At 33.6% G+C, this 25,732-nt stretch overlaps 1 protein-coding gene across 2 annotated transcripts in view; it reads left to right on the top strand.

Annotated features, from left to right (window-relative positions):
* The window catches only part of CCDC88A (coiled-coil domain containing 88A), a 187,420-nt gene that overhangs the window by 98,835 nt on the left and 62,853 nt on the right, over positions 1-25,732 (top strand). For both annotated transcript variants that reach the window (XM_074206428.1, XM_074206419.1), the window contains exons 13-18: positions 4,620-4,804; positions 7,321-7,458; positions 8,498-9,568; positions 10,537-10,664; positions 12,487-12,628; positions 20,479-20,643. In XM_074206428.1, the coding sequence (XP_074062529.1) occupies positions 4,620-4,804; positions 7,321-7,458; positions 8,498-9,568; positions 10,537-10,664; positions 12,487-12,628; positions 20,479-20,643 (1,829 nt within the window). The remainder of the gene's footprint in view (positions 1-4,619; positions 4,805-7,320; positions 7,459-8,497; positions 9,569-10,536; positions 10,665-12,486; positions 12,629-20,478; positions 20,644-25,732) is intronic.

Genomic DNA, 25,732 nt, shown 5'->3' with positions numbered 1-25,732 from the left:
CTGACTCCAAGGCCAAGTGTATCTACTTTGCTCCATTGTTGTGCTATATAAACTGCAGGAAATTGGTTTTGAAAGACTGTACATATTGTTACTAGATTTTTTTCCCACCTTGCTTTATCAGTGAATGGAGAGGTAGGAGGGAGAGAATTCACCACTAAAAATGTAATAGAATTTACAAAGAAAAAAAAATACCTACCATGGCTTCAATTTATTTTTTACTTTACTTCTTTGGACAACTTTACCAGTTCCTTTGATGTATGTTTTTTATGACATAAAATCAAAGGCCCTTCACTTTTCTGGCTTCCCTCTTAATATTGATGGATTATTCCTCTCATAGCTTTTTTCTTTTTTCTTTTTTTTTTTGCAAGTGTGGAAAGAAAAATAAAGATTAAAAGAACTTAAAACCTATAAGAAAGTGATAGATAAGTTAAGAAGGGTTTAAAGAGAAGACCACATGGATTACTGATTGAATTGTCCAGCTCAGCTGGCTTTTGGAAAGGAAGAGAGAGAGAGAGAGACAGAGACAGAGACGGGGGGCGGGGGGCAGGCTGGACAGAAGGTGGTGCTTAGGGTGTGATCTCTCAGCTTTTTTATCGATTTAAAATTTTGAAGATATGCACTAATTATTTGGTAAAATGAGACTATAATTGATACTGAAGTTGAATATACTTTTTATTGTATTCATAGGCATGAGTTTATAAATAAAACATCTATATAATTATATGTATACTTAGATACATACTTATGCATATGTGTACAAATGCTTCTTATAGAGAGACTGTTTATAGTTATTAAGGACTGTACAGAAATATTAAGGGTGCCTACCACATTAACACTTTTTATATATTTTTATTTGACCATAGGAACATCTAGGTTTTTTTTTACCTAATTATGGTGTTGAAAATGGGTAGTATATATTATATTTAAAGTGTGGTTAAAAACTAATAATGCATGTGACTAAGAAATGAAAGAATTTTGTATTTATATTTATTTATCCCCAAAACAATTTGAGTGACATTCTTAAATCAACTGAAAGATTGAACTTGCTGATCATATACAATTGATCATTGACAGTTAATCCGAAATGTCAATGTCTCTTTCATTCTTATTTTCTTCATTAATTCACATGAAATTCTTGACATTTTTTCCTAAGACTTTATAAAGTAATTAGTTAGTAGCTTGTTTTAGAACTGATAAAGTAAATTAATTTAGGTAGTAGTATCATTTTTATTATATTGATTCATATTCACCCATGAACAATTAACCTTTCTCATTTTTTAGATGTCTAGTGTAAAAAGAGATTTGTAGTTGTGTTCATATGGCATCTATTTTTGTCTTGGCAGGTAGATTCCAATATTCTGAATTTTTATTTCTTCCTGCTGGTTTTTGTTGGTTATGTACAAAAATGCTTATGATTCATGTAGGTTTTTTCTATATACTGGAATTTTATGAAAATTATTATTTTAGTTAGTGTTTTTAGTTTTCTAAGCCATCTCATCATCTACAAAATTTTGCTTCCTCTCTCTTTTGCTTCCTCTCAATTCCTTTTTCTGGTCTTATTGCTAGGGTTGTTATTTCTAGTATGATATTGAAAAGGACATCCTTGCTTTGTCTCTGATCTTTTTTTTTCTTTTTGAATACACTTTTATCTGTTTGATTAAATAATTTCCCATTTACATTGGCAAAAAATTACCATTTTAAAAAAAATTGCTGCAAGTTCTAAATTCTTTCCTCCTTCCCCTCCCCAACCCTTTGAGAAAAAAAGGAATATGATATTAATATGAAATTATGCAAAACACATTTCTATATTGAGCCATGTTGTAAAAGAGACCATACACACACACACACAAACACACACACACACACACACACACACACACACACACACAAACACACACGAAACAAATTAAAATGAAAAAAGTATAATCAATCTGTATATGGAGTTCAGTTTTCTCTGAATGAGGATGTTCATCATGAATTCTTTGAAATTGTCTCTGATCATTGTTGTGCTCAGAGTATAAAAGTCTTTCACAGTTGATCGTCATTATATTCTATTTTTTCAATTAAATTCAGTGTTCATTTTTTGTAAGATTTTGAGTTCCAAATTTTTCTCTCTTACCTTTCTTCCAGTTTCCCCAAGATAGCAAGTATTCTGATGTATTTACCTCTGATCTTACTGGAAAAGTTTCTGTTTATCCCTATTACAAATAATGTTTGCTCTTTGTTTTAAGATGACTACCATCTGTTTATTCCTACACTTTCTATTTTTTCTTTTTAAAAACAAGAATCATTATGTCGTGTCAAAAACTTTTTCTATATCTCTTAATATATTTATAGAGTATTTGTTTTTCTGGTTATTAATGTCAATTATGTTTATGATTTTCTTGTATTAAACTAGAACTGCATTCTTGATAAAAAAAAGTTAGCCTTCTCAAAGAGCATAATTTTGCAATATTTGCTATGTTTCCGTGATAATACCGTTTTTGAAATTCCTTAGAACTATTGAACCATAGTTTTTTATATCTTGACTCTTCCTAGCCTAATATAGGTATTAACTATATTTCAAGTATAACAAGAATTTACTATAATTCCTTTGGCTGTTTTTAAAAATCATTTATGAAATATTTTAATTAATTGTGTTAAGTGTAGGTTGTAATTTATTTGTTTGTTTGCTTGTTTATTTTGCAAGGTGAGTGGGGTTAAGTGGCAAGAGAGTTATTTAAATTATTTCCTATTCTTTTAGCCTTTTTAATCCATTTTATTTTAAGTAGGCTTTTTCTGTCTCTCCAAGTTAATTTGGGAAAAATTGGAAAAAAATGATTTTTTTCCTTAGATTTCCTTATCAGGACCCTTTTGTGGGAAGAAATGGACTGTGTACTATTTCCTGATACTTCTTTTTTTTATTTTAGTTTTTTTTTTTTTTTTTGCAAGGCAAATGGAGTTAAGTGGCTTGCCCAAGGCCACAGAGCTAGGTAATTATTAAGTGTCTGAGACCAGATTTGAACCCAGGTACTCCTGACTCCAGGGCCAGTGCTTATCCACTGCACCACCTAGCTGCCCCTGATACTTCTGATATTTTGACTTCATCTCCAGTAGACATTTATTAAGGACTTCTCGATATATGAAGTCCTTGTGATGGATGATGAATATAAAGGAAAAAATAACACTTAGTTTTTGTATGTGGTTTTTAAATTTTACAAATTGATTTAGATGCAATATCTCATTTGATCTTCAGTGATAACTCTCTGAAGTTGCCAGTGCTGGCATTATTCCCATCCTAGGGTTTAGGGAATTGAGTTTAGAAATCAATGTGGTAGGGCAGCTAGGTAGTGCAGTGGATAGTGCACTGATCATGGAGTCAGGAGGACCCAAGTTCAAAATCAGCCTCAGATACTTAATAATTGCCTAGCTGTGTGATCTTGGGCAAGTCATTCAATTCCATTGCCTTAAATAATTTAAAAAAAAAATAAACAGAAAAGATGTGGTTTTCCTGTGGTCCAAAAAATAGAATTCAATACCTTATCATTCAACTGCAAGCCCAGTTCTTTTTATACCATGCTGCCTTGATTCTCCATACTTGATTCTATGTGCTTAATGAATTTCTGCCAGTATTAGCTTCAGAATAAATTCATCAAAATAAAATTCTTCAAAAAGTTGAGGTCTTTGTTATCCCATTAATCCTAGAGTTTGCCCTCATGAAAATTTATAAATCTGGAATTTCATTTTTTTTTTCCTGGTTTTAAAAGAGTCTATTTTTTTAAATTTTTTTCAAGGCAATGGGGTTAAGTGGTTTGCCTAAGGCTACACAGCTAGGTAATTATTAAATGTCTGAGGCTGGATTTAAAATTAGGTACTCCTGACTCCAGGACCGGTGCTCTATCCACTGTGTCACCTAGCCACCCCTAAAAGAATCTATTTTTACCATCGTCAGAAATTATTTAGTGGAAGCCTGTTGCGGTATTATTTTAAATACTATTCCTTGTTTGTTACTTAATAAGAGACCATTCATTGTAGGCAATACTGGAAATGGTAGTTTTTCACAGAGCAAAGAATATAGTACTGAGATCCACCTTGAATGATGATTTCCCTTGCATTGTGTCAAAGACATTACTAATGACACCCTATAGACTCATATCAACAGTTAAAATGTAGAGCAGATTTCCTTTAAATATTGCCTAATATTTTCCACAAAAATGGCATTCGATATTATTGCCTATTTCCTTTCCTTCATTATATTTCATTATGATTTTTTTTAGTTAGGTTTTTATACAAACTGTTTTGTTTGATCCTTACAACAGGACTGTCAGGTAGATGAAATGTGCTACTGTTCCCATTTTATTTATAAGAAAACTAAGGCTCATCAAGATTGACTTGTACTAGAACCCACATCTCTTCTGTCTTTTCTACTGAATTGTACATCATCATCATTATTGCCATCATCATGTGAAAAATCACAAGATCCATATTTTCCTGAATGTTTTCCATTTTCTTCAATTCAACATTCATCATATTAGGGACCCTCTGGGCAAGCAATACAGTAATATTTATTTAATAGTAAGGAGAGAGAGAAAGACACATACATATACTCCCTACTAATGTTACATTTTTAAATTTTATAGCACCACAAAAATCTCTGGGCCATGAGGTGAATGAATTAACATCAAGTAGGTTATTGAAGTTGGAAATGGAAAATCAGAGTTTGGTGAAGACAGTAGAAGAGCTTCGAAATACTGTGGATTCTGTAGAAAGCAGTAATTCCAAAATTCTGAAAATTGAAAAAGAAAATCAAAGACTTAGTAAGAAGGTAATGTGTATAGTGTGTATATTTATTTGTATATGAACAAATATAATTATTTATGCATGTACTTCTGTGATATTAGTAGAATACGTTCTAGCCTTTTTATATGATTTGAATTTTAAATAGATTTGAGTGATGCAGAGAATTTACCAGGACTGGAAAGTTTAAGTAATTAATGGCAGTAAGATTTAAAATTTAATGTTGTTTTCAAATATAGTAAATGATTGAAATTGTCATTTTTGGAGCCAATACTTTCAATAGTATTTCATCATAGTCTGGTCTATATATGAGTTAGATATCATTTTTTAATTGTTTTTTGAATTTTGCAATTTTCCCCCAATCTTGCTTCGTTTCCCCCACCCCCTAGTCTTTACACTGTTCAAAAATATAAGAGATAGAAAAAATACATAATAAGATACCTTTTTTAAAAAAAATTAAAGGTAATATTCTTTGGTCTGTGTTTAATCTCCACAATTCTTTCTTTGATTTTTTTTTTTTTTTTTTTTTTTTTTTAGATTTTGCAAGGCAATGGGGTTAAGTGGCTTGCCCAAGGCCACACAGCTAGGTAATTATTAAGTGTCTGAGGCTGGATTTGAACTCAGGTACTCCTGACTCCAGGGCCAGTGCTCTATCCACTGTGCCACCTAGCCGCCCTTAACAATTCTTTCTTTAGATACAGACGTTACTCTCCATCACAATACCCCAAATGAGCAAGTCCATCAAGGTTGACCATTGCCCCTATGTTGCTGTTAGGATGTGCAATGTTTTTCTGGTTCTGCTCATCTCACTCAGCATCTGTTTATGCAAATCAGATGTCATTCTAAAATGGTTTTGAAATCTTTTTAATTGAAAAATTTTTATGAACTTTAACATTTAAACATAATTGTTTACTTGGGTCCATTTCCCAAATTTTTTTGATTCTTTTCGATTGGAGCAATAAATGACATCTATTTTAACAAATGCTATGCTTAGATTTCAGTATTAATTTCAGGTAGAATTGAATTAATTAGGTTTTTTAAAAAGAAGTATGGGACTGGGGCCATTAGGTGTTCCAGTGGGTAGAGCGCTCACCCTGGAGTCAGGAGGACCCAAATCAAATACGACTTCAGATAATTGATATTAGTTAACCTTGCTGTTGCCTTTGGAGCATAATAAACTTTTAATATGAATATTATTGAGAGAAATGGAAGACCCAAACTACTTTAAGAATTAATTTTTTTATGTTTTTAACTAATAACTGAAGTTACTACTAAATTATTCCATTTGTAGACCAGATTAAGCTATTGAAAAACACAAACTATGTAAAAGTACTAATTTTTTGTGTCTTTAAGTATATTTAATTACTGATATATATATATATATATGTTTAGAAAAATGACTTTTCTAAATCTTATAACTTATTTTGAGCTTACGTGTCTTGCTATATGATACTATGTTAAACTGTAACTGAAAACACAGAAACCAAACTTAAACATTTACTAGATTTGGATCCATTTCTTTTTTCTAATATTTTCTTCCCTTTTTAAAAATTTACTTTTTTCTTATCACTTCATTCTTCTTTTCACCCTGAACACATTACCATTTTTTTCAGTCTTTCCACACTTTTTGTTTCCCTTGTCTTCTTTTCATTTTTGATGTAAATGTCATCCTGACCCAAAAAACATCACGTCAGACCAAGAACTACAGAATAGATGAGTGTTTCTGTTTTTTTTAAAGATTTTATTTATTTTGAGTTTTATAATTTTCCCCCATCTTAGTCCCCCCCCCCCAGAAGGCAATTTGCCATTCCTTGCATTGTTTCCATGGTATATATATTGATCCAAAATGAATGTGATTAGAGAGAGAGAGAGAGAGAGAGAGAGATTGTATCCTTAAGGAAGAAACATAAAGTATAAGAGATAGCAAGATCAGACAATAAGATATCAGTATTTTTTTTTCTAAATTAAAGGTAATAGTCCTTGGTCATTGTTCAAACTCCATGGTTCTTTCTCTGGATACAGATGGTATTTTCCATCGCAGACAGCCCCAAATTGTCCCTGGTTGTTGCACTGATGGAATGATCCATCAAGTCCATCAAGGTTGATCATCACCCCTATGTTGAATGTTTCAGCTTTGATAATGATTGCTTTTATCAGCATACAAACAATACATTCAGCTTGAATTTTCCTATTGTACTTAGTACTGAATCTTTAACCATGAAGAGGATTTGAAGATAACCGTGCATAAATATTCTTAAAACAATCTTTGAACTTCATATCACTTTATTGTTAAAACTCATTGTTTGGATCAACATGAAGCCATGTTTAGCGTGGTTATAAATGTGGAGCATATATCAGATTGCTTTCTGTCATGGGGAGGGAGGGAGAAGAAAATGGGGGGAAAAAACCCTGTAGTGTGTAATTAGAAAAAAATGAATAAAATATTAATTAAAAAATAAAAAACTCTGAATGTTGTCTTTTGTTTTGTTACAGTTTAGAAACTATAAACATATTTAATATTCTCTTATGGATTTTTTTCTCTAGCTGGAAGGTCTTGAGAATGAAATTATTCAAGAAAAGCAAAGTCTTCAAAATTGTCAAAATCTGAGCAAGGATCTAATGAAGGAGAAAGCACAATTGGAAAAGACTCTTGAAACACTTCGAGAAAATTCAGAAAGACAGGTCCATCAATTTTCTAGTATTTAGTAGACTAAGTATTTGTCTCCTTACAAAAAGCATTTTAAAGCATGTATAAATCAATTATTCATAAACCAATAAATTTTATTTATAATGGTAGTTATGAGTTCATGTGTGGAGTATACATATTTTGGAGTTTGTATTGTGGAGTACATCAGTTATTCAAACAATGAGGGGACATATCTTAGACATCCTCTAGTCCAGAGTCCTTTTTTGGACAAAATTATTCCTTAAAGTATTAATTCTTTAACTCCTTGGAGCCTTAAGATCATCCTTCAGAGCAGAGTTCATTTGTGGACAAAATACAAAAATGAGAAGGCAAAAATGTGGACAGTTGGGTATGGTTGCAGCTCTCAATTTAGTATTCTGTCTAGACATATTAGAATGATTAGTAGATATTGACCTTTAAGTTGGATACCCATTGTCTAGGCTAACATCATTATTTTGCAGATGAGGAAGCTGAAGTCCACTGAAGTTTGGTAGCTTACCTGAGGTCACATAACTAATTAGTAGCAAAGCCAAGCTAGAACTCAGATTTTTCTGACTCCTATTCTGATAAACTAGATTGCATTACTTTGCAAATAAAATTATTTCTTAAACATACTAGTAATTTTACTGTAAATTTTTTCAAAGATGAGAACCCTTTTGTTAATAAATTATCCACAAATATACCTTTGTATAAATTTATACTTGTACATATATTGTGAGGCATATCTCTAAGGCATGTATATACTTTATTTTCAGCTTATATATTTCATTGATCATAATGTATAGCCGTAAATAGATCTGAAAGTCTTTTTGAAAAACAATGTTTTTCATATTCCCTTTTGTTGTGAACTCTTTGAGAACAGAGACCAATTTTTACAGCACATCTGTGTATTCTACATACAGTCTCAGCAAGAAATAATTAAATAAACCAAGACATAATTGGGTCTTTTGGTTACCATTTTACTTTATTACTTATTCAGGAATAGAATTAATTCTTAGTTGTGTGTCACTGACAAGTTTATTTTTTCTGAATTAGATTAAAATACTGGAACAAGAAAATGAGCATTTGAATCAAACTGTAACATCCCTAAGGCAGAGATCACAAATAAGTGCTGAAGCAAGGGTGAAAGACATTGAAAAGGAAAATAAAATCCTACATGAATCTATTAAAGAAACAAGCAGCAAATTAAACAAGATTGAATTTGAAAAGAGACAAATTAAAAAAGAACTGGAACATTACAAAGAAAGAGCAGAAAGAGCTGAAGAACTTGAAAATGAGTTGCAACATCTTGAAAAGGAAAATGAATTATTACAAAAAAAGATAACTAATTTAAAAATTACCTGTGAGAAAATTGAAACCTTAGAGCTAGAAAATTCTGAACTGGAAGTGGAAAACAGAAAGTTGAAAAAGACATTAGATAGTTTAAAAAACCTTACTTTTCAACTAGAATCCCTGGAGAAAGAAAATTCTCAACTAGATGAAGAAAACTTGGAATTAAGAAGGACAGTAGAATCTTTGAAATGTTCAAGCATGAAAATGGCTCAACTACAGTTAGAAAATAAAGAACTGGAAAGTGAAAAAGAGCAACTTAAGAAGGGTTTAGAGCTCATGAAAGCTTCATGCAAGAAAACAGAACGCTTAGAAGTTAGTTACCAGGGTTTAGATACTGAAAACCAAAGATTGCAAAAAGCTCTGGAGAATAGTAATAAAAAAATTCAACAATTAGAAAGCGAACTACAGGAATTGGAAACAGAAAATCAAACATTGCAAAAAAATCTCGAAGAGTTAAAAATATCTAGTAAGCGGTTAGAACAATTAGAAAAGGAAAACAAGCTTCTAGAGCAAGAGACTTCTCAACTGGAAAAAGATAAGAAACAACTGGAAAAAGAGAATAAGAGACTCCGACAACAGGCAGAAATTAAAGATATCACATTGGAAGAAAATAATATTAAAATTGGAAATCTTGAAAAGGAAAACAAAAGTCTTTTCAAAGAAATAAATGTATTTAAGGAATCCTGTATCCGACTCAAAGAGCTAGAGAAAGAAAACAAAGAACTGGTGAAAAGGACAACGATTGACAAAAAAACACTTATTACTTTACGTGAGGTAATCTTTTGAGTTTGTTTACAAATTTAAGCTAAAATTAAGTTGCATATATTCATTTATAGTCCTTAAAATTTAATATTATATTGCTTTTAGAGCAGCCATTTTAAAATAATGATTAATCTGTAAAAGCCTAAACTCATAGAATTTACCAGCTTACTCAAATTGCTTGCTTTAAGAAAATAAGTCTTTTCATTAAAATACTAAATAAAAATACTAAGTTTTTATATAACATCTAATATATTGATATTGACAATTCCAGAACCTGCATTTTAAAATAGTTAATGCTAATTTAGCCTGAATTTTTAGATTGTTGTTTACTTTTCCAACTTAATAAATTAATATATGATCAGTTCACCAAACAGCACACTACTATTCCCAAAAAGTAAAAAATATATTAAATTTTTTTATAGATGTGTTCTCTTGATGCCTTCTTGGTAGAAAAAAAAACTGAAATAGACTGTTAGCCTTTTATTCTTTGCCTTCTCTTCACAGAATATGGAATTTCTAAAGGTCTTCATTTAAGTGTTTTATGCTCAAAGTAACAGGACTGTTTTTCCTTAAGTGTCTGAGATGTATGGCTTTTAGATTCCTCTTTTTTTACTACTTAGTGGAAAGAAATTGTATAATAGATTCCCAGATAATTTAAACCCTGGTTAATTTCTTCCATGCTATTGAATAGTGAATAAATACTCTTTTGATAAGTTTCAAACCCCAGATTAAATGTAGAAATCTCATTTGTGCTTTAGTTTTGGTTTTAACATTGAGAGAAAAGGGGATGTATTGCCCAAAGACAGGTAGAAAGCAATTAAGATTCTATACTTCAATGATATGGAAGAAAAAGGTCTTCAAGACTTTTTTGTTTTGAGCATAGATAACTATAGATAACTTCAGTGGGAGTAGATATTGATTGTTCAGAAATTTTATATACTTACTACTTGCATTATTTTTACATTTCTTTTTTGGTTAAGGATTTGGTGAGTGAAAAATTGAAGACCCAGCAAATGAATAATGATCTCGAAAAACTTACTCATGAACTTGAAAAGATAGGGTTAAATAAAGAACGCCTCTTGAGTGATGAACAAAGTACTGATGACAGGTAAGTTACTTTGACAGAACAATTAAATTTAAAATTTTCATCAAAAATACAATTCAAATATCCACTTCAGTTTTGCTAAGCCTTTTTTGGGGGGGGAGGGGGACAATAGAGCATAGAACCTAACCTTTAGATCCAGAAGGTCATCTGATTCCCACACCTTTCATTTATAAATGAGGAAACAAAAGTCAAGTGAATTACCTTACATTGAAGACTAGAACTGTGGTCTCTGTACTTCTGTAAAGTGCATTTTCCATTCAGTCCCCATACCTGATATATTAAGGAACACAAACCATATATATTCCCTGTTTTTCTCTTTTTACTTTCATGGCAGAAAAGTTTTGTAAAAGAAAAATATTATGATAGCAAAAGAATTGTATGTGTACATACATATTGTATACGTAAACATTTGCCAAAAAAATTTCTTTTTCAAAAAATGATATATTTTTAAAGTAGGCTAAATATAAGTCCTTTTTCTAGTAAATAGATTGAATGAACCAATATATGATCAACAGAATTTTGTTTTGGTCATTGTGAAAATATATTAAGATCTCAGAATACTCAATTTATGATACTTTTTTAGATAATTTATAGAAGCAAAGTAATCTAAATGTTTTGAACCAAACAACTATTGCTACACTAATTATTTAGCTATTTCTGGTAAAACTTTTTTTGTCCTTGTTTATCTAAGTAATTGGGTATTGACCCTATTAAAAAAATTAAATACCATTTCTTGTTTCATACTATTTTATCTTTTTAAATTGTTTAATTTTAAATTTAATTTTAATTTTAAATTGTTTAATTTTATCTGTTTAAATTGTTTCTTTTATTAACTTTATTATCAGCAAGCTCAAACTAAATCTGGGGAGCTATGTTAACTATTGTGGGGTTTATAGTATTAAATAAGCTATGGCCCCCATCCTCCAGGAATTTCAATCTAGTAGTGTTAATACAGTGAAGATGGGATTGGGCTAAAATGCAGGGAGGTAGATTGAGTTTTTATTGAAGATAGTGTTAGAGAAAGTGCTGGCAGGGAGTTTTATGTGGTTACAGTGTAAGAGCAATGACCAGGTGAGGCTCTTTGAATGGCACCAGGGTCATATTCTCAGTTTGCATGTTTTCCCTTTGTTTCTGTATTGTGTGTCAAGGAAAGTTGGCTGGGGTCCTTTAAGCTTGTTTGTGTGGGTCCTTGATAGTGTAGTTGTATTGCCTGCAGAGTCAAAGCATAGATCTTATTAAAAGGAAGCTAAGTAATGAACTCTGTCTTAGTTTCAACCCAAAGAGCTGTGTAATCTGACTTACTCCTTATTCATTGGGAAAAGCATGCCGTACCACAGGGACTAAGTCATAACTAAAAAAGAAGAGAGCTTATTTTTTTTTTTTTAGGCATTTGCAAGGCAGTGGGGTTAAGTGGCTTGCCCAAGGCCACACAGCTAGGTTATTAAGTGTCTGAGGTTGGATTTGAACTCAGGTACTCCTGACTCAGGTGCTCTATCCACTGCGCCATCTAGCTTCCCCAAGCCTGTGTTTTAAAGTACTTGTAATACAAGGCAGATTGTGATAATTTTGTATCAGCATTCCATTATTATGTGTTTTACAAATGCAGTATATTAAAATACAACAACAAATTATTAAATTTCTTCTGTTAGTTAATCTGCACTTTTATAAATTATTACTCCACAAACATCACAAAGTCCCTTTTCTGTTGACTTTTTCCCTTACAAGCCTAATGACAATTTAAACAGAGTTAGTGTATTTTGAAAGACTGCTAGCTATCATCCTGAGATGATGGTTAAATGACTTGTTCTTCTTCTGATGTTAATAGCAGGTACAAACTTTTGGAGTCAAAATTAGAGTCTACACTAAAGAAATCCCTGGAAATAAAGGAAGAAAAAATTGCTGCTTTGGAAGCTCGATTAGAAGAATCAACTAATTTTAACCAGCAATTGCGTCAAGAACTTAAAACAGTAAGAACAATATTTAAGTTTTAATGTAGATTTAGGATATTTTATATAAGATAAAAAATTAAGCACAGAAGTCTAATTTGCCTTTTTTTTCCAAAGCCAAAAAGAGGTGTTAAAATACTTAAATTAATAATATCTTTACTGATACCTGTTAAAAGTAGAATCATTAGAATATCTGGAATAGTTTTATGAAGAATAAGATATATACTTTTTATAGTATTTCATAACAATTAAGAATATTTAGACCATAATCATTATTTTGAAATATAATTTAATAACCTTGATAGTTGAAGAATTTTGTACATATAAACCAGAGATTTATGATTAATACTTTTTACAGAAAAGGAACCAAAATAACACTTAAGCTTCATGTAAAATAAACTAGGCAGAGTCTCACAATTAAGAAAGTGGAAGCAATGTCATAATTTTGGAAGGGAAAGAACCCATTAAAATCAATAGCCATTAAGAATATGTATAAGAGGGGCGGCTAGGTGGTGTAGTGGATAAAGCACCGGCCTTGGAATCAGGAGTACCTGTGTTCAAATCCGGTCTCAGACACTTAATAATTACCTAGCTGTGTGGCCTTGGGCAAGCCACTTAACCCCATTTGCCTTGCAAAAAACCTAAAAAAAATATATATGTGTGTAAGAAAAGGAGGGGATAGAAGGTTACTATTGAAGAGGAGATATATGTTCAAATTGAAGTATCAAGAAAAAGCAAGGAATGAATTCTTCCAACTCAAAAACTCTTCTTTGGCTGTACAGAACTATTATGGGGTTTATGGTATTAAATAAGCTATGATCCCTATCCTCCAGAAATTTCAGTCTAGTAGTGTTAATACAGTGAAAATGGGGTTGGGCTAAAATGTAGGGAGGTAGATTGAGTTTTTATTGAAGGTAGTGTTTGAGAAAGTGCTGGCAGTCTATAGGCTAAAAAAGAACAATAGTCTTTCAATGCCTTTCATGTAGAACAATATAATTCCTGAAGTACCAAAGCCATTTCAAATCTAATAAAGTGAGGAGACTGGGGGATAAATTACTATAAAATATAGATGCCCAAAGGAGATGGAAATTTAGGCAGCCTTCTCTTGGCATTTTAATGTTAAATGCACAAAAGCTGGAAAAATCAGGATCTCAGATCCTAGACCACCAACCCTAGTAGCTTAATATTAAAATTCCATTTGTATTTTGTCATCTTTTTATGTCTTCCCACCTCATTACTGTATACTACAATCCTGCACTATATTTTAAAACATGTTAAAACATTTTCATATTTGGCTTACTGTAAATTTGAAAAACACATTGAAAAATTGGTAGTAAATAAATTCTGGGAAAACAAATGACAAAATCCCTGTTTTTAAATACCATTATTGGGGCTTGGGAATAATTGTTATTTTAAGGAAAGTATACATTAATAAAAATTGTTAATGTAATTAAAGTAGTAGTATACTGGGATGTAATCCTACATTACCTCTCTATACCATGATCCAACTTGTGTGCTACTGCCTCTTCCATGAAATCTTCCTGGATACTTTCCTTGCAGAAAGTACTCTTACCCTCTGTTGGTTTTCCAAGAGTGCTTTTAATTTCTCATTTACTCTTATTATTCCCTACTTTGTGACTCCATTGACATGTAAGCTTCTTGAGGGTAGGGAATATATCATCCTAAATCACATGATACCTTGCCACATAGTAAACAATTAAATGTTTGTTGACCTGCTTTTGATTTCTTTCCACTCTATTTGGAACAAACCTGTTGCTGTTTGCTGTTGTGCAACAAAATTTAAAATCACATACAGACACATCGCCAAAATAGATTTTTGATTCAAAAAAAAAGCCTGCATTCAAATATCAGCTCCTTCTTAGCTCTGTGTACAAGTTAATTAATCTGGCCCTACCTTTATCACCTGTAAAGATGAGCCTAATAATATAGACATACCATAGTGTAGGTTTGTTTCCAGAAAACTGTAATAAAGCAAATTGAGTAATAAATTTTTGGGTTTCCCACTGCATATAAAATTTGTGTTTACACTATACGGTAAACTATACTGTAGTCCATTAAGTGTACAATAGCATTGTATCTAAAAAGAAGCCAGGTTACATATCTTAATTTAAAAATACTTCATTACTAAAAAATTTAACCATGATCTGAGCCATCAATGACTTGTAGTTTTTTTTGTTGATGGAGGTTCTTGCCTCAGTATTGATGGCTGCTGATGGTCAGGGTGGGATTTAATATGTCATAACTATTGCATTTTCTTAAAATAAAATAGAAATGAAGTTTGCCACATTGATTAACTTTTCACTTCAATATTTAGAGGTATTATTGTATCTTAGGGAATGGAGAGGAAGAAAGGTAGGGAAATGGTGAATTGGTGGAGCAGTCCAAAAACACATAACATTAATTAAATAATTTCACCATCTTGTATAGACATGGTTTATAATATCCCAAAACAGTTAGAATAGTTTCATCAAAGATCTCTCATCACCAATTACAATAACAGTTATAAATGTGAAATATTGCAAGAATTACCACAATGTGACATAGAGATATGTGAGCACATGCTGTTGGAAAATGATGCCAATAGACTTGCTCATTGAAGAGATGGCACAGACCTTTAATTTGTAAAGAATGCAGTGACTGCAAAGGGTGATAAAAAGAAGCCTAATAAAATGAGGAAGTGTGTCTATACATGAATTATATTCTTTAAATACCTTAAGAGTTATATGAAGGCAATTATATAAATGCTTTTTTTCCTTCTTTTTACACCTGTGAAAATTGAAGCCAAATCGCATCACAAAGCATTATAGCAGAATCAGAACATCAGTTGTAGTAATGGATCTTATCCTTCAATGACTATTGTAACAAAAGAGAAAAGCTGAGAATGTATTAATTTGTCTTACTATCAATAATAATATTAAGGATTTGGGCAATGGCTAGAATTGGCAATGATGGATATTGTTTTTGAAGAGGACATAGGATTACAAGTCACACCCGATAGTATGAGTTTGAGGCAAGGAGACGATATTTTTTTTTGAGAAAGATTTTATATATTTTGAGTTTTACAATTTTCCCCCTATTTTTGCTTCCCTCCCCCCATCCCACCCCCACAGAAGGTAGTTAGTCATTACATTGTTTCCATGGTATACATTGATCCAAATTGAAGGTGTTGAGAGAAAAATCATATCCTTAAGGAAGAAAAATAAAGTATAAGAGATAGCAAAATTATATAATAACAAGGTTTTTTTTCCTAAATTGAAGGTAATAGTCTTTGGTCTTTGTTTAAACTCCACAATTCTTTCTCTGGATACAGATGGTATTTTCCATCGCATATAGCCCGAAATTGTCCCTGATTGTTGCACTGATGGAATGAGCAAGTCCATCAAGGTTGATCATCACCCCCATGTTTCTGTTAGGTTCTGGTTCTGCTCATCTCGCTCATCATCAGTTCATGCAAATCCTTCTAGGCTTCCCTGAATTCCCATCCCTCCTTGTTTTTAATAGGACAATATACCACAGTTTGTTAAGCTATTCCCCAATTGAAGGACATTTATTTGATTTCCAGTTCTTTGCCACCAGAAACAGAGCTGCTATGAATATTTTTGTACAAGTGATGTTTTTATTTTTACTCTTTCAGAAGACAATTTTTCAAGGGATCATTTAATAAATAAGTATTAATCACCTACTATATTCCAGGTGCAGGAAGATAGAAGATAGTTCCTACTCTCAAGGAATAAATAGTGGTATACAAAAATATTATAGATTGAAAATAATTAAAGGAAGATACTAGAATTAAGTGCATTGGAAAAACTTTCCTATAGAGTTAGGGTTAGCTGAAACCTGAGGGAAGCCAGAAGTGGAAATGAGAAGGATGAATATTGTAGGCATGAACGATGGCCAGTAAAATGCCTAGAATTGGAAGATGAAGAAGTGTCTTGTTTAAGGAACAGTAAGAAGGGGCAGTATGGTAAGGAGGAAAGCATAAGAAAATTAGAAAGATAAGATTATCAGAGTTGTTGTAGATCGGATCCGACATTGCAGGGCTGATCTGCAAAGAGTAATTTTTTTCTTTAATTTATTTACACATTACTAAAATATTCTTGATTGAGTGTAAACATAATACCCCCTCCCCCACAAAAATATAAAACCTCATGAGAAATAAAGTGAAAGAAAGAGGGGAAAAAAGTACTTCATTCTGTGTTCCAATACCATCAGCTCTGTCTCAGGTGTATCACTTTCTATCATAAGTCCATCATAGAAGTTACTCCCACATTTTTCCACAGTTGCTGTTGGTTGATTGTGTAATTCCTTCCATCCTTTCCTTCCCACTACCATCTATTATATTTTCTCTTTCCCTTCACTCTGTTCCGCTTTAAAAATGTGCTGTGGGGCAGCCAAGTGATGCAGCAGACACAGCACTGGCCCTAGGGCCAAGAGGCCCCAAGCCTACATCCCACCTCAGAGACCCAGCGTGGTCCCAGACAGGCTACCCAATCCCATCACCTTGCAAAAAAGTAGAAAAGAAAATGTGTTATATTATAACTATCCTCTCCTATGATCACCCCTCTTCTCCCTTGGTCACCCTTCCCTCCTTTTTCTTCTAGATGACTATACCTTATTGAGTGTGTATGCTGTTTCCTCTCTGAGCCATCTAGATGAGAATGAAGGCTCCCTCATTCCCCCTCACCTTCCTCCCTTCCATACCATTGCAAAAGCTACATGAAATATCTTAGCCTATTCTACCTCTCCTTTCTTGCAAAAAATAATTTGACAGATGAGTCAGGATAAACTGTACACAGGACAAAGGAGTCAGAAAGACCAACTAGCCAGGCTCTTGCAGTAGTCCAAGCCTATGATGATGAGAACCTATGTAAGACAGTTGGAGTACCAGAAGAGAGAAAGGGAGTTATGTATGAGAGTGACTAGAAAGAATCAATAGGACTTTGCAACTTATTGGATATGGGAGGTGGGAGCTGATGAAAGAGATGGGTAACCAGGAGGGTAATGATGTCCTCACACATAATAAAGAACTTTCAAAGTGGAGAGGCTTTAGCAGAAAGACAATGAGTTCTGAATATGTCTAAGATGTCCATGAGACATCTAGTTTGAAATGTGCAGTAGACAGTTGAAAATGATCAATTTTCATCCATATATCTCCATTAGCAATTCTATTATTATATCTCTCTTCCTCTTTTCTTCAGAATAGATGTTCACAATAGATGCCTCTACTTCCTTTCCTTTAAGCCTCTTGTTAACTCTCCATCTGGCTTTCAATTTCATCATTCAGCTGAAACTATTCTGATTTTGAATGATCTAATTATCTAGTAGACTTTTTCTCATTATTCATCTTTCTTGAAGTATGTTAATACTTGAAGAATGTGAATACTTGAAGTATGTTAATTATCAGTCACCCTCTTCTCCTTAATGTTTTTCTTGAGACTGTGCACCCCTGATTATCCTCCTACCTAACTATTCTTCCCACTTTATCCAGATTGTATCAGCTAGCAATAGATGTGCCACAGGGCTCTCTCCTGGTTCCTCTTCCCCTCTATACTATTTATTTCACTATATTCTCACCGTCTCCCATGTGTTGAATTTTTTTTTTATGCTGATGATTTTCAATTTTACTTATCCAGGCCTAACTGCTCTGGTGACCTCTAGTCTCCTATTTCCAATTGCCGTTTGGACTTTTTGAATTGAATATCCAGTAGACATCCTAAATTCATTATGTAAAAATTGAATTTTTTTCCCCTAAAAAAAATCTACCCCCTTCAAACATGTATACTGTTGAGAATATCAGCATTCTCCCAGTCCCCAAGCTCACAACCTAGTAGTCATCCTCCACTCCTTATGCTTTCTCCCCCCCCCCCATTCAATTTCTTACCAAGAACTATTGAGTTTGCCTTGGTAACATGTTTTCCCTTCAGTCCCTTCACTGACACTACTACCACTCTGGTATAGACCCTAATCATAGCTGAACTATGGAAATAACCTGCTGGTTGGTCTCTCTCTTCCCCACTCCAGTCCATCCTTAATCACAACTCTTTCTCTCACAAACAGCTCCCCCTCCACCCCCCCCCCATTGTAAACTCCAGTGGTTCCCTCTCACCACCACCACTATCGAACATAAAAATCTTTTTTGAAATTCAAAATCCTTTATAAACTTCTCAGATACATATCACTGTGGGGGGGGGGGGGGTAGGTTATTTACCATTTGACCAATTGAGGTTTTGAGAGAATTAATTTCTTTTTGCATTTGCTCATTTGAGGATCTGAGAGAATTATTCTCATTTTGTAATTGTCCAATTGATGATCTGAGAGATTTATTCTCCTTTTGTGTTTGTCCAGTTGTACTTTCTAAGGTTTTGTTTTCTTGTTGCAAGGTATTGTCTCTCCCAAATTTTTAAGCTCCTTCCTTATTTCTCTTTCTGTGCTGGAGACCAGATTGTATTCTCCTCAGAGGTTCCAGGTCTCTCTGAGTTGGGGTCTTTCCCTTCCAGGAATTTTTCTATGGATCCACCTTTCAGCTGACCCTTCTTCATCATGCTAAGACTTTGATTTGGTGGCGGGGGGGGGGGGGGGGGGGGGGGGGGGCTGGTTCACCTGGGTTTGGGATCACTACAGGCTTTACTGAGTGCAGTTTCTCTGGCTGGCCAGTAGGAGGTGCTGGTTGCTTTCTCTGGAGTGTCTGTGACCTTGGTTGAGAGGCCTTCTCCCTTTGCTTGAGGGAGGGAATTGGAGCTATTGAATTCTTTTGCCTTCAATCAGTGGTGGGCTTTACCCTGGCCTGAGGTCATTCCTCAGCTGGGCTGGTTCTTTTGCTCTCATACCTGGGCCTGAGGCAGAAGTAGTTTGCATTTGTTTGTTTGGGAAGTGGCCTCAGTGCAATGGAGATGTGGACTCAGAGTTCTCAGAGGAGCCCAGGGATGGTGTCTCCTGCACCAGAACTCTCCCCCCCCAGCCTGGTCCCCAAGCTCCAGGGGGACAGCACCAACACCAGCGCCTCTGCTTCCCCGCTGACCCAAGCCCCTTTTGTCCAGCCCCACTGCTGATCCAGCAGGTCCAGCTCCAGCTCTCGGGCCCTCAGACTCCTGGTTCCAATTCAGCTGTTAATCCTGCTGATCCGGGGCTGATCTTCCCTCTAAGCCCAGACTCACCTGCCCGTACTTGGCCAAAGCTGCTGCGGGAGACAAATCCTGAGGTAGATGTTCTTTCTCCTGGCTTTTCTTTCTGGGTTTTGTGGGTCGGATTTCTTTTAAGAGGTTTGTTTCATGTGATAGATGGGGAAGAGATCAGGAGACTTTAGAACTGTGCCTGTCTTCTCTCCACCATCTTGGCTGGAAGTTCCGGTTATTTACCAACTATTTTTTTTTTTAAAATAATAGGAAATCAGACTTTGAGCCACTCATTAGATTCCAGTGTTTTGCCTTTTTGTATATCAAGTGCTTGGCATAGTGCATAGTACACAGTAGGCACTTAAAATATTTATTGGTTGAAATAATTAGAGCTCAGTATATTAGCAAGGTCCTCAATAGATCCTAAGAAAAGAAAATTTCCAATTGTAGCACAGTTGAATTTGGAGGCATCACTATAATTAATTTTACATGTATGTCTTTTATGATTAAAAAAATTAAATCTACTGGACAAATAAAAGCATAATACCTAGAACAGTACTTATAAAAAAGTATAAGTATAAAAATGGACTTTTGGTAGTTGGAAAGTTTGCGTTTTCACTATGTATCACTATTGCCTAGCAGAGTACATGATAAATATGTTCATTTGAATCAACAATATGGGAAGTTACTTTCAAAAATGGTAATTTTTCCATTTAAAATGTTTTAATGTTATTTTAGGTGAAAAAGAATTATGAAGCTCTTAAACAAAGGCAAGAAGAAGAAAGAATGCTGCAGAATTCTCCTCCAAGATCTGGTGATGATACTAAATGGGAAAGAGAAAGTCAAGAGACAACTAGAGAGCTTTTGAAGGTTAAAGACAGGTTAATTGAGGTGGAGAGGAATGTAAGTTTATTTTGAATATTTATTGAATTAAGTTGTTCAAAATTTACTTAGATTTCTTTTTAGTTTTTGCAAAGCAATGGGGTTAAGTGATTTGCTCAATTATTAAGTGTCTGAGGTCAGTTATGAACTCAGGTCCTCCTGACTCCCGGGCAAGTGTTCATACACTGTACCACCTAGCTTCCCATAAGCTAGGTTTCTCAAAGTATAAATCAGAAAGTTATATCTAATCTTTTTTTATTACTTTGTTTTTAAAAATGTAAGCTACAAAAATATTTACTATCTCAGCATTCTTAAGAGTTTAACAAAACTTTTTTTGAAGTCAAAAACAGCAAAATGAATAACATTTCATGATAATAGTAGTCATTATTTTCATATATTTACTTGTCTTCTGAGTCACTCAATGCATTTATAAGAAAAGTGTCATTATACTCTGAGAAAGTCCTACTTGGATGGCTCATTGTAGTATGGATGGTGAATGGGGATATGGGTTCAGTGATGGACAATCTATAATTTTAGACCAAGAACCCATTTAGCAAGGTTTGGGAAAGATTCATCATCAGATTGAACACAAGATAATGAATTATTCAGCCACTGCCACTCTGAGACCATCTACTGCTAGCTAGAGAAATTTTAATCATTGTCTGCAGAGGGAGTGCGACAATCACATAATCTTGGGAATTGGAAGAGAATTTTGAAGATTTTTTCACCTGTAACTAAACAGGAGTGCCAAAAAAGGCTAGCTTCTGCTTAAAAACCTCCAATGAATGGGAACCATACTATTTCCTGAGGTGTACTGATTATTGATTATAATTAAGTTTTTCCATACTTTAAGCCTGAATCTTCATCTCTGTAATTCTCATCCATTGTTCCTAGTTTTGCCCCCCTGGGGCAATGCAGATCAAGTCTGCAAGATGACAACCTTTCAGATATCCTAAGATAGAAGTATCATGCATGTTCCAACAAAATATTCTCTTCTGTGTTCTAAACAGCTCCAGTTATTTAAACTGAAACTCAAATGGCATGTCTTCCAGTCCCCCCACCATCAACCAGTCTGGCAAACTACATTCTTTCCAATTCTTTGCTCTTTTGACATTAACCATCAAATTCTTGTGAATTCTAAATTACCTAACCCCCTATCTATTATTTAATGAATGTTTCAACATGATTTTATAGGTTTGGGATTACAATGTTGCACTTTGCTAATATCACAATATAAAATACTGTGCACTTTGTACTCTGATTTTTAAATTTAATTTAAAAAATTTTTATTGTTACTTCAGCTTTTATAAAAGAAATTATTTCCCTATTTTATCAGTTGGATTACTTTACATTGCACATGCAAGTTAAAAATCCTCCAATGTCTTTTTATTATCAATCACACTGATGTATTTTATTTTAGTTTATATCACATATCAATAATCTCATCACCTCAGTGAAAGATACCTTGCAGGTATTACAGAAGAATATTGGACAGTTTTGAAAGAGAGTGCTGACAGCTGAAGTCAGTTGATAATTTAAATGTTGTAGTTTAAATTGATAACAGAAAGTTGAGAATGGGGAATAGACAAAAACAGAACTTCTTGTATATTTTGTTGAAGTTATTATACACATTTTAAACAAATAATAAATAATGGAGTTGACAGTTTCACTGTGAGGGACTCATTTTTTTATTTTGTAAATGTGGAATTTTTTGTTCATAGTTACTACATTTAGATTAAATACAGTCTAAAGAAAATTGTTAAACTCTAGAATAACTTATCTCTAACTATTTAAGCCACATTTGTGAAGGCATTCAAAAATTAAACTTGTCTATTTTTATGAATCCAAAATTCCATTAGACGAAGTTTCTTTTGAAGACTCTTGATTGTTTTATAAAGGTCCTCCATCCACTAATATATGACTCCTAACCATACCTTCTTATCGTGTGTGTGACTTATAGCCAGCCTTCAAAAAGGATCTAACCAATTAATTGAAAACTTTATTCTGGGTTATATAGTATGCAGATTATCAGAAACATCTAAGTATAGTTTAAAGATAATCAAGCTTATAGCTACCCTATATTGTACATTTGTATTTCTCTTAGATGTAACCTCATCTATTTCTTACATGAAACCTTTTTTACTACTTCTCATATGAAAGTTATTTGTAGTATCAATCAAAAAAATTTATCAACTGATCACTTAACTTTCTAACATGGTCTGTGCTAGGTGCCAATACAAAAGTAAGATTTTCCCTGTATTTGAGGAAATATTCCTTTTAATAGATAAATAAGGGAGATATATAGCAATGGTGGCAAGGAGGAATGGGCATTAAGACCCCTTGATATGAATCTAACAGGGGAGCTAAGATTTGAAAAAGCAGAGGTGAAAATGAGGAGCAATCCAGAGTTCAGCTGTGGAAAGGCACATGTAAGGAGAAGATGGATTGTCACATACAGAGAACAAGTAGGCCAGCTGGCTAGAAAAGAGAATGAATGAGGAAGAGTAGTGTATAATCATATTGGAAAGGTTGAACGACTTTCAGGGTCAAATAGAGGAGTTTGTATTTTATCCTAAAGGCAGCTGGGAGTCACTGAAGCATTTATTAAGTTCCTATTAGCCTAGTTAAAGGACTTTGCTTCAGATCCTGCCTCTTGATTTTTGCTATCTTTTTTGAAAAGCAACTAGGCAGATTGAGCCCTTGACTTGAAATCAGGAAGACTGGAATTTGATCATCCCTCATTTACTAGCAGGACATTAGATAATTCACAAAACAGAGAATGGGAATCTAATGGATATTGAAGAGAGTGAAAATCTTTTCTGAAAAGTGGATTAAGAAACTTACAAATAGTATTATTAATCCTTGAAGTTAAATCACTTGTGCAGGGTATGGTCACATAGTTGATAAGCAAGTTGTCTTCTTAACTATCAGTGTCAGGTATTTTTGGTCATATGCTTATTCAAATTTGAAAATGAATTCGAGGGAAGTGGGATAACTAAAATAATGAATAACCAAGGTAGAATTCAGAAATGTCTAAGCAGACATTGAGTTAGATGAACTTAATACAAGATGGAGGTGAGTATGCCTAAAGAACAAGAATTCATTCTCCAAAGGATCTTGACATTTTAATGGACTTCTCTGGCTTTGAAAAACCTTTCCAACCTGGCTCCAACCTTTTTGCAGACTTACTATATGTTATTCTTTTCACATACTTTAAGGTCCAGATAAGTGATTCAGTATATTATGGCAATGAAGAATGGTTAAAGTAAACTTTTATGGTTAAAGTAAACCATTCCTGTAATAGATGTTTTACTGGAGATGCAAACTGCAGTACTGAAAAAGGAGAAAGCCTGGTTTGCAGGAATAAGGCAATGATACAAAATTCTTCTACACTTTGCCATGATCTGATAATATCTGGCGTATTGTGGATAGAAGAGGGTAGTTAGAATGGTAAAGGGCCTAAAGGAAAAGTTGATGAGCTGCTGATGTTTAGCTTGGAGAAGAGTTGAAAGGGGTGAAGGTAAGATGATGATTCAAGTATTTGAATGACTGCCTTTGGCAGAGGCATCAATCTAGTGCTTTTTGTCTCCAGAGAACATATCTACAAACAGTATAGGTGTCTTTTTTTTATGAATATTCCTGAGATGATTTGCTTTAGTCAGATGGGTTATAGCCAACACCCTCAAAGTTAAAGTGATCATGAGAAGCATTGTTTCTGAATGTATTGCGTTCCCCTTTCTTGAAGGTTTTCAAGCAAAGACTGCATGCCTGTTTATCATTTAAGAATGCAGAAGCTTTCATTTTATAAAGGAAATTATTTTTCCGGTTTGGATTGGACTAAGTGGCCTTTACAATGTATGTTGAATTCAGTGAGATAGCATGGAAAGTGCTTTACAAACTTTAAACCAGACCATTCCTGTAATAGATGTTTTACTGCAGATGCAGAATCCTCTGAAACATTGCTTCATATTTACCTTGATCCTACAGTGAAGCCACTCCCTACCACCTCCTTCATTCTCCCCTTAGAAAAGAGATCATAGCCAGAACCATCCTTCCATATGACACCCTTGTTTATATCTTTAGGTGTCATTCATAGTGAAAATGTCAATATAGATATATATATATATATATAGATATATATATATATATAGATATATATATATCTATATATATATATATATACACACACACACACTGTCCTTTTTTATTCACTAGTGGCATTGGTCACTATGAAAACTTGTCATTATGGCAAGATGACTATCATTAACAGTGAAAACTTGTTTTTAGGAAATTTGGTAACAGTGTGATGCTTTGTACATTCTACCTCTTTTATGCCATTTCACCAAGATTGCTGCAACAGAAGGAAATTATAAAGGGCAGAAGACATTTTATATTTTATCTTTTTTGTAGGTCACAATGACCAATGTATTCACTATATTACTATTCACTATAAATATTACACATTCATGTTTAAGAACTCTGAAATTACTTTAGCTGATCACAGTCTGTTATCATTCCATCCCTCCTTCTCCCTTATAGCTCCAAAAAAATCTTCTTTTTTGTCTTTATCATGAATTCCAGTTCATCTTTCCTAGGCTATCACTGCTTCACTGTGCACTCTTCACTCTTCCCTTCTCCATCTTGACCCTTTGATGAACCAATTCAAATTCCACTTTAAATCTCATTCTCTTCCTAACCCCTTTGAATTCAACTTTCAAATTTATAATTCCACTGAAACTTCTCTCTCCAAAGTTAACAATAATCGTTTAAATACCAAATCTTATGGTCTTTTCTGTGTTCAACCTTGATGACTCTGCAGCCTTTGACCCTATTAACTCCCTGTTTTATTCTCTTTTATTCTATCTAAAATCTTGCCTTTGAAACTCAGGCTTTGGAGTACTCCCACTTTTGTTCCCAGTCACACGTTTTTGCTAAGTGAAGGCAGAGATAATCATAAACTGTGCTGTATGAGTTCACTGCATTAGTTTATGCTATATAATTGGGCCTTCATTGTGAAAAGACAATCCAGTCCTCTTAGACCTAATAGATTACATTTAAATTTTTGAAATCTTTTACTCCCTTCCCACATCTCCTATATCTTCTCTCACCC

Source organism: Macrotis lagotis, chromosome 1 (genome assembly GCF_037893015.1).
Source record: "Macrotis lagotis isolate mMagLag1 chromosome 1, bilby.v1.9.chrom.fasta, whole genome shotgun sequence".
Classification (NCBI taxonomy): domain Eukaryota; kingdom Metazoa; phylum Chordata; class Mammalia; order Peramelemorphia; family Peramelidae; genus Macrotis; species Macrotis lagotis.
This window is presented reverse-complemented; position numbering and strand designations above follow the sequence as displayed.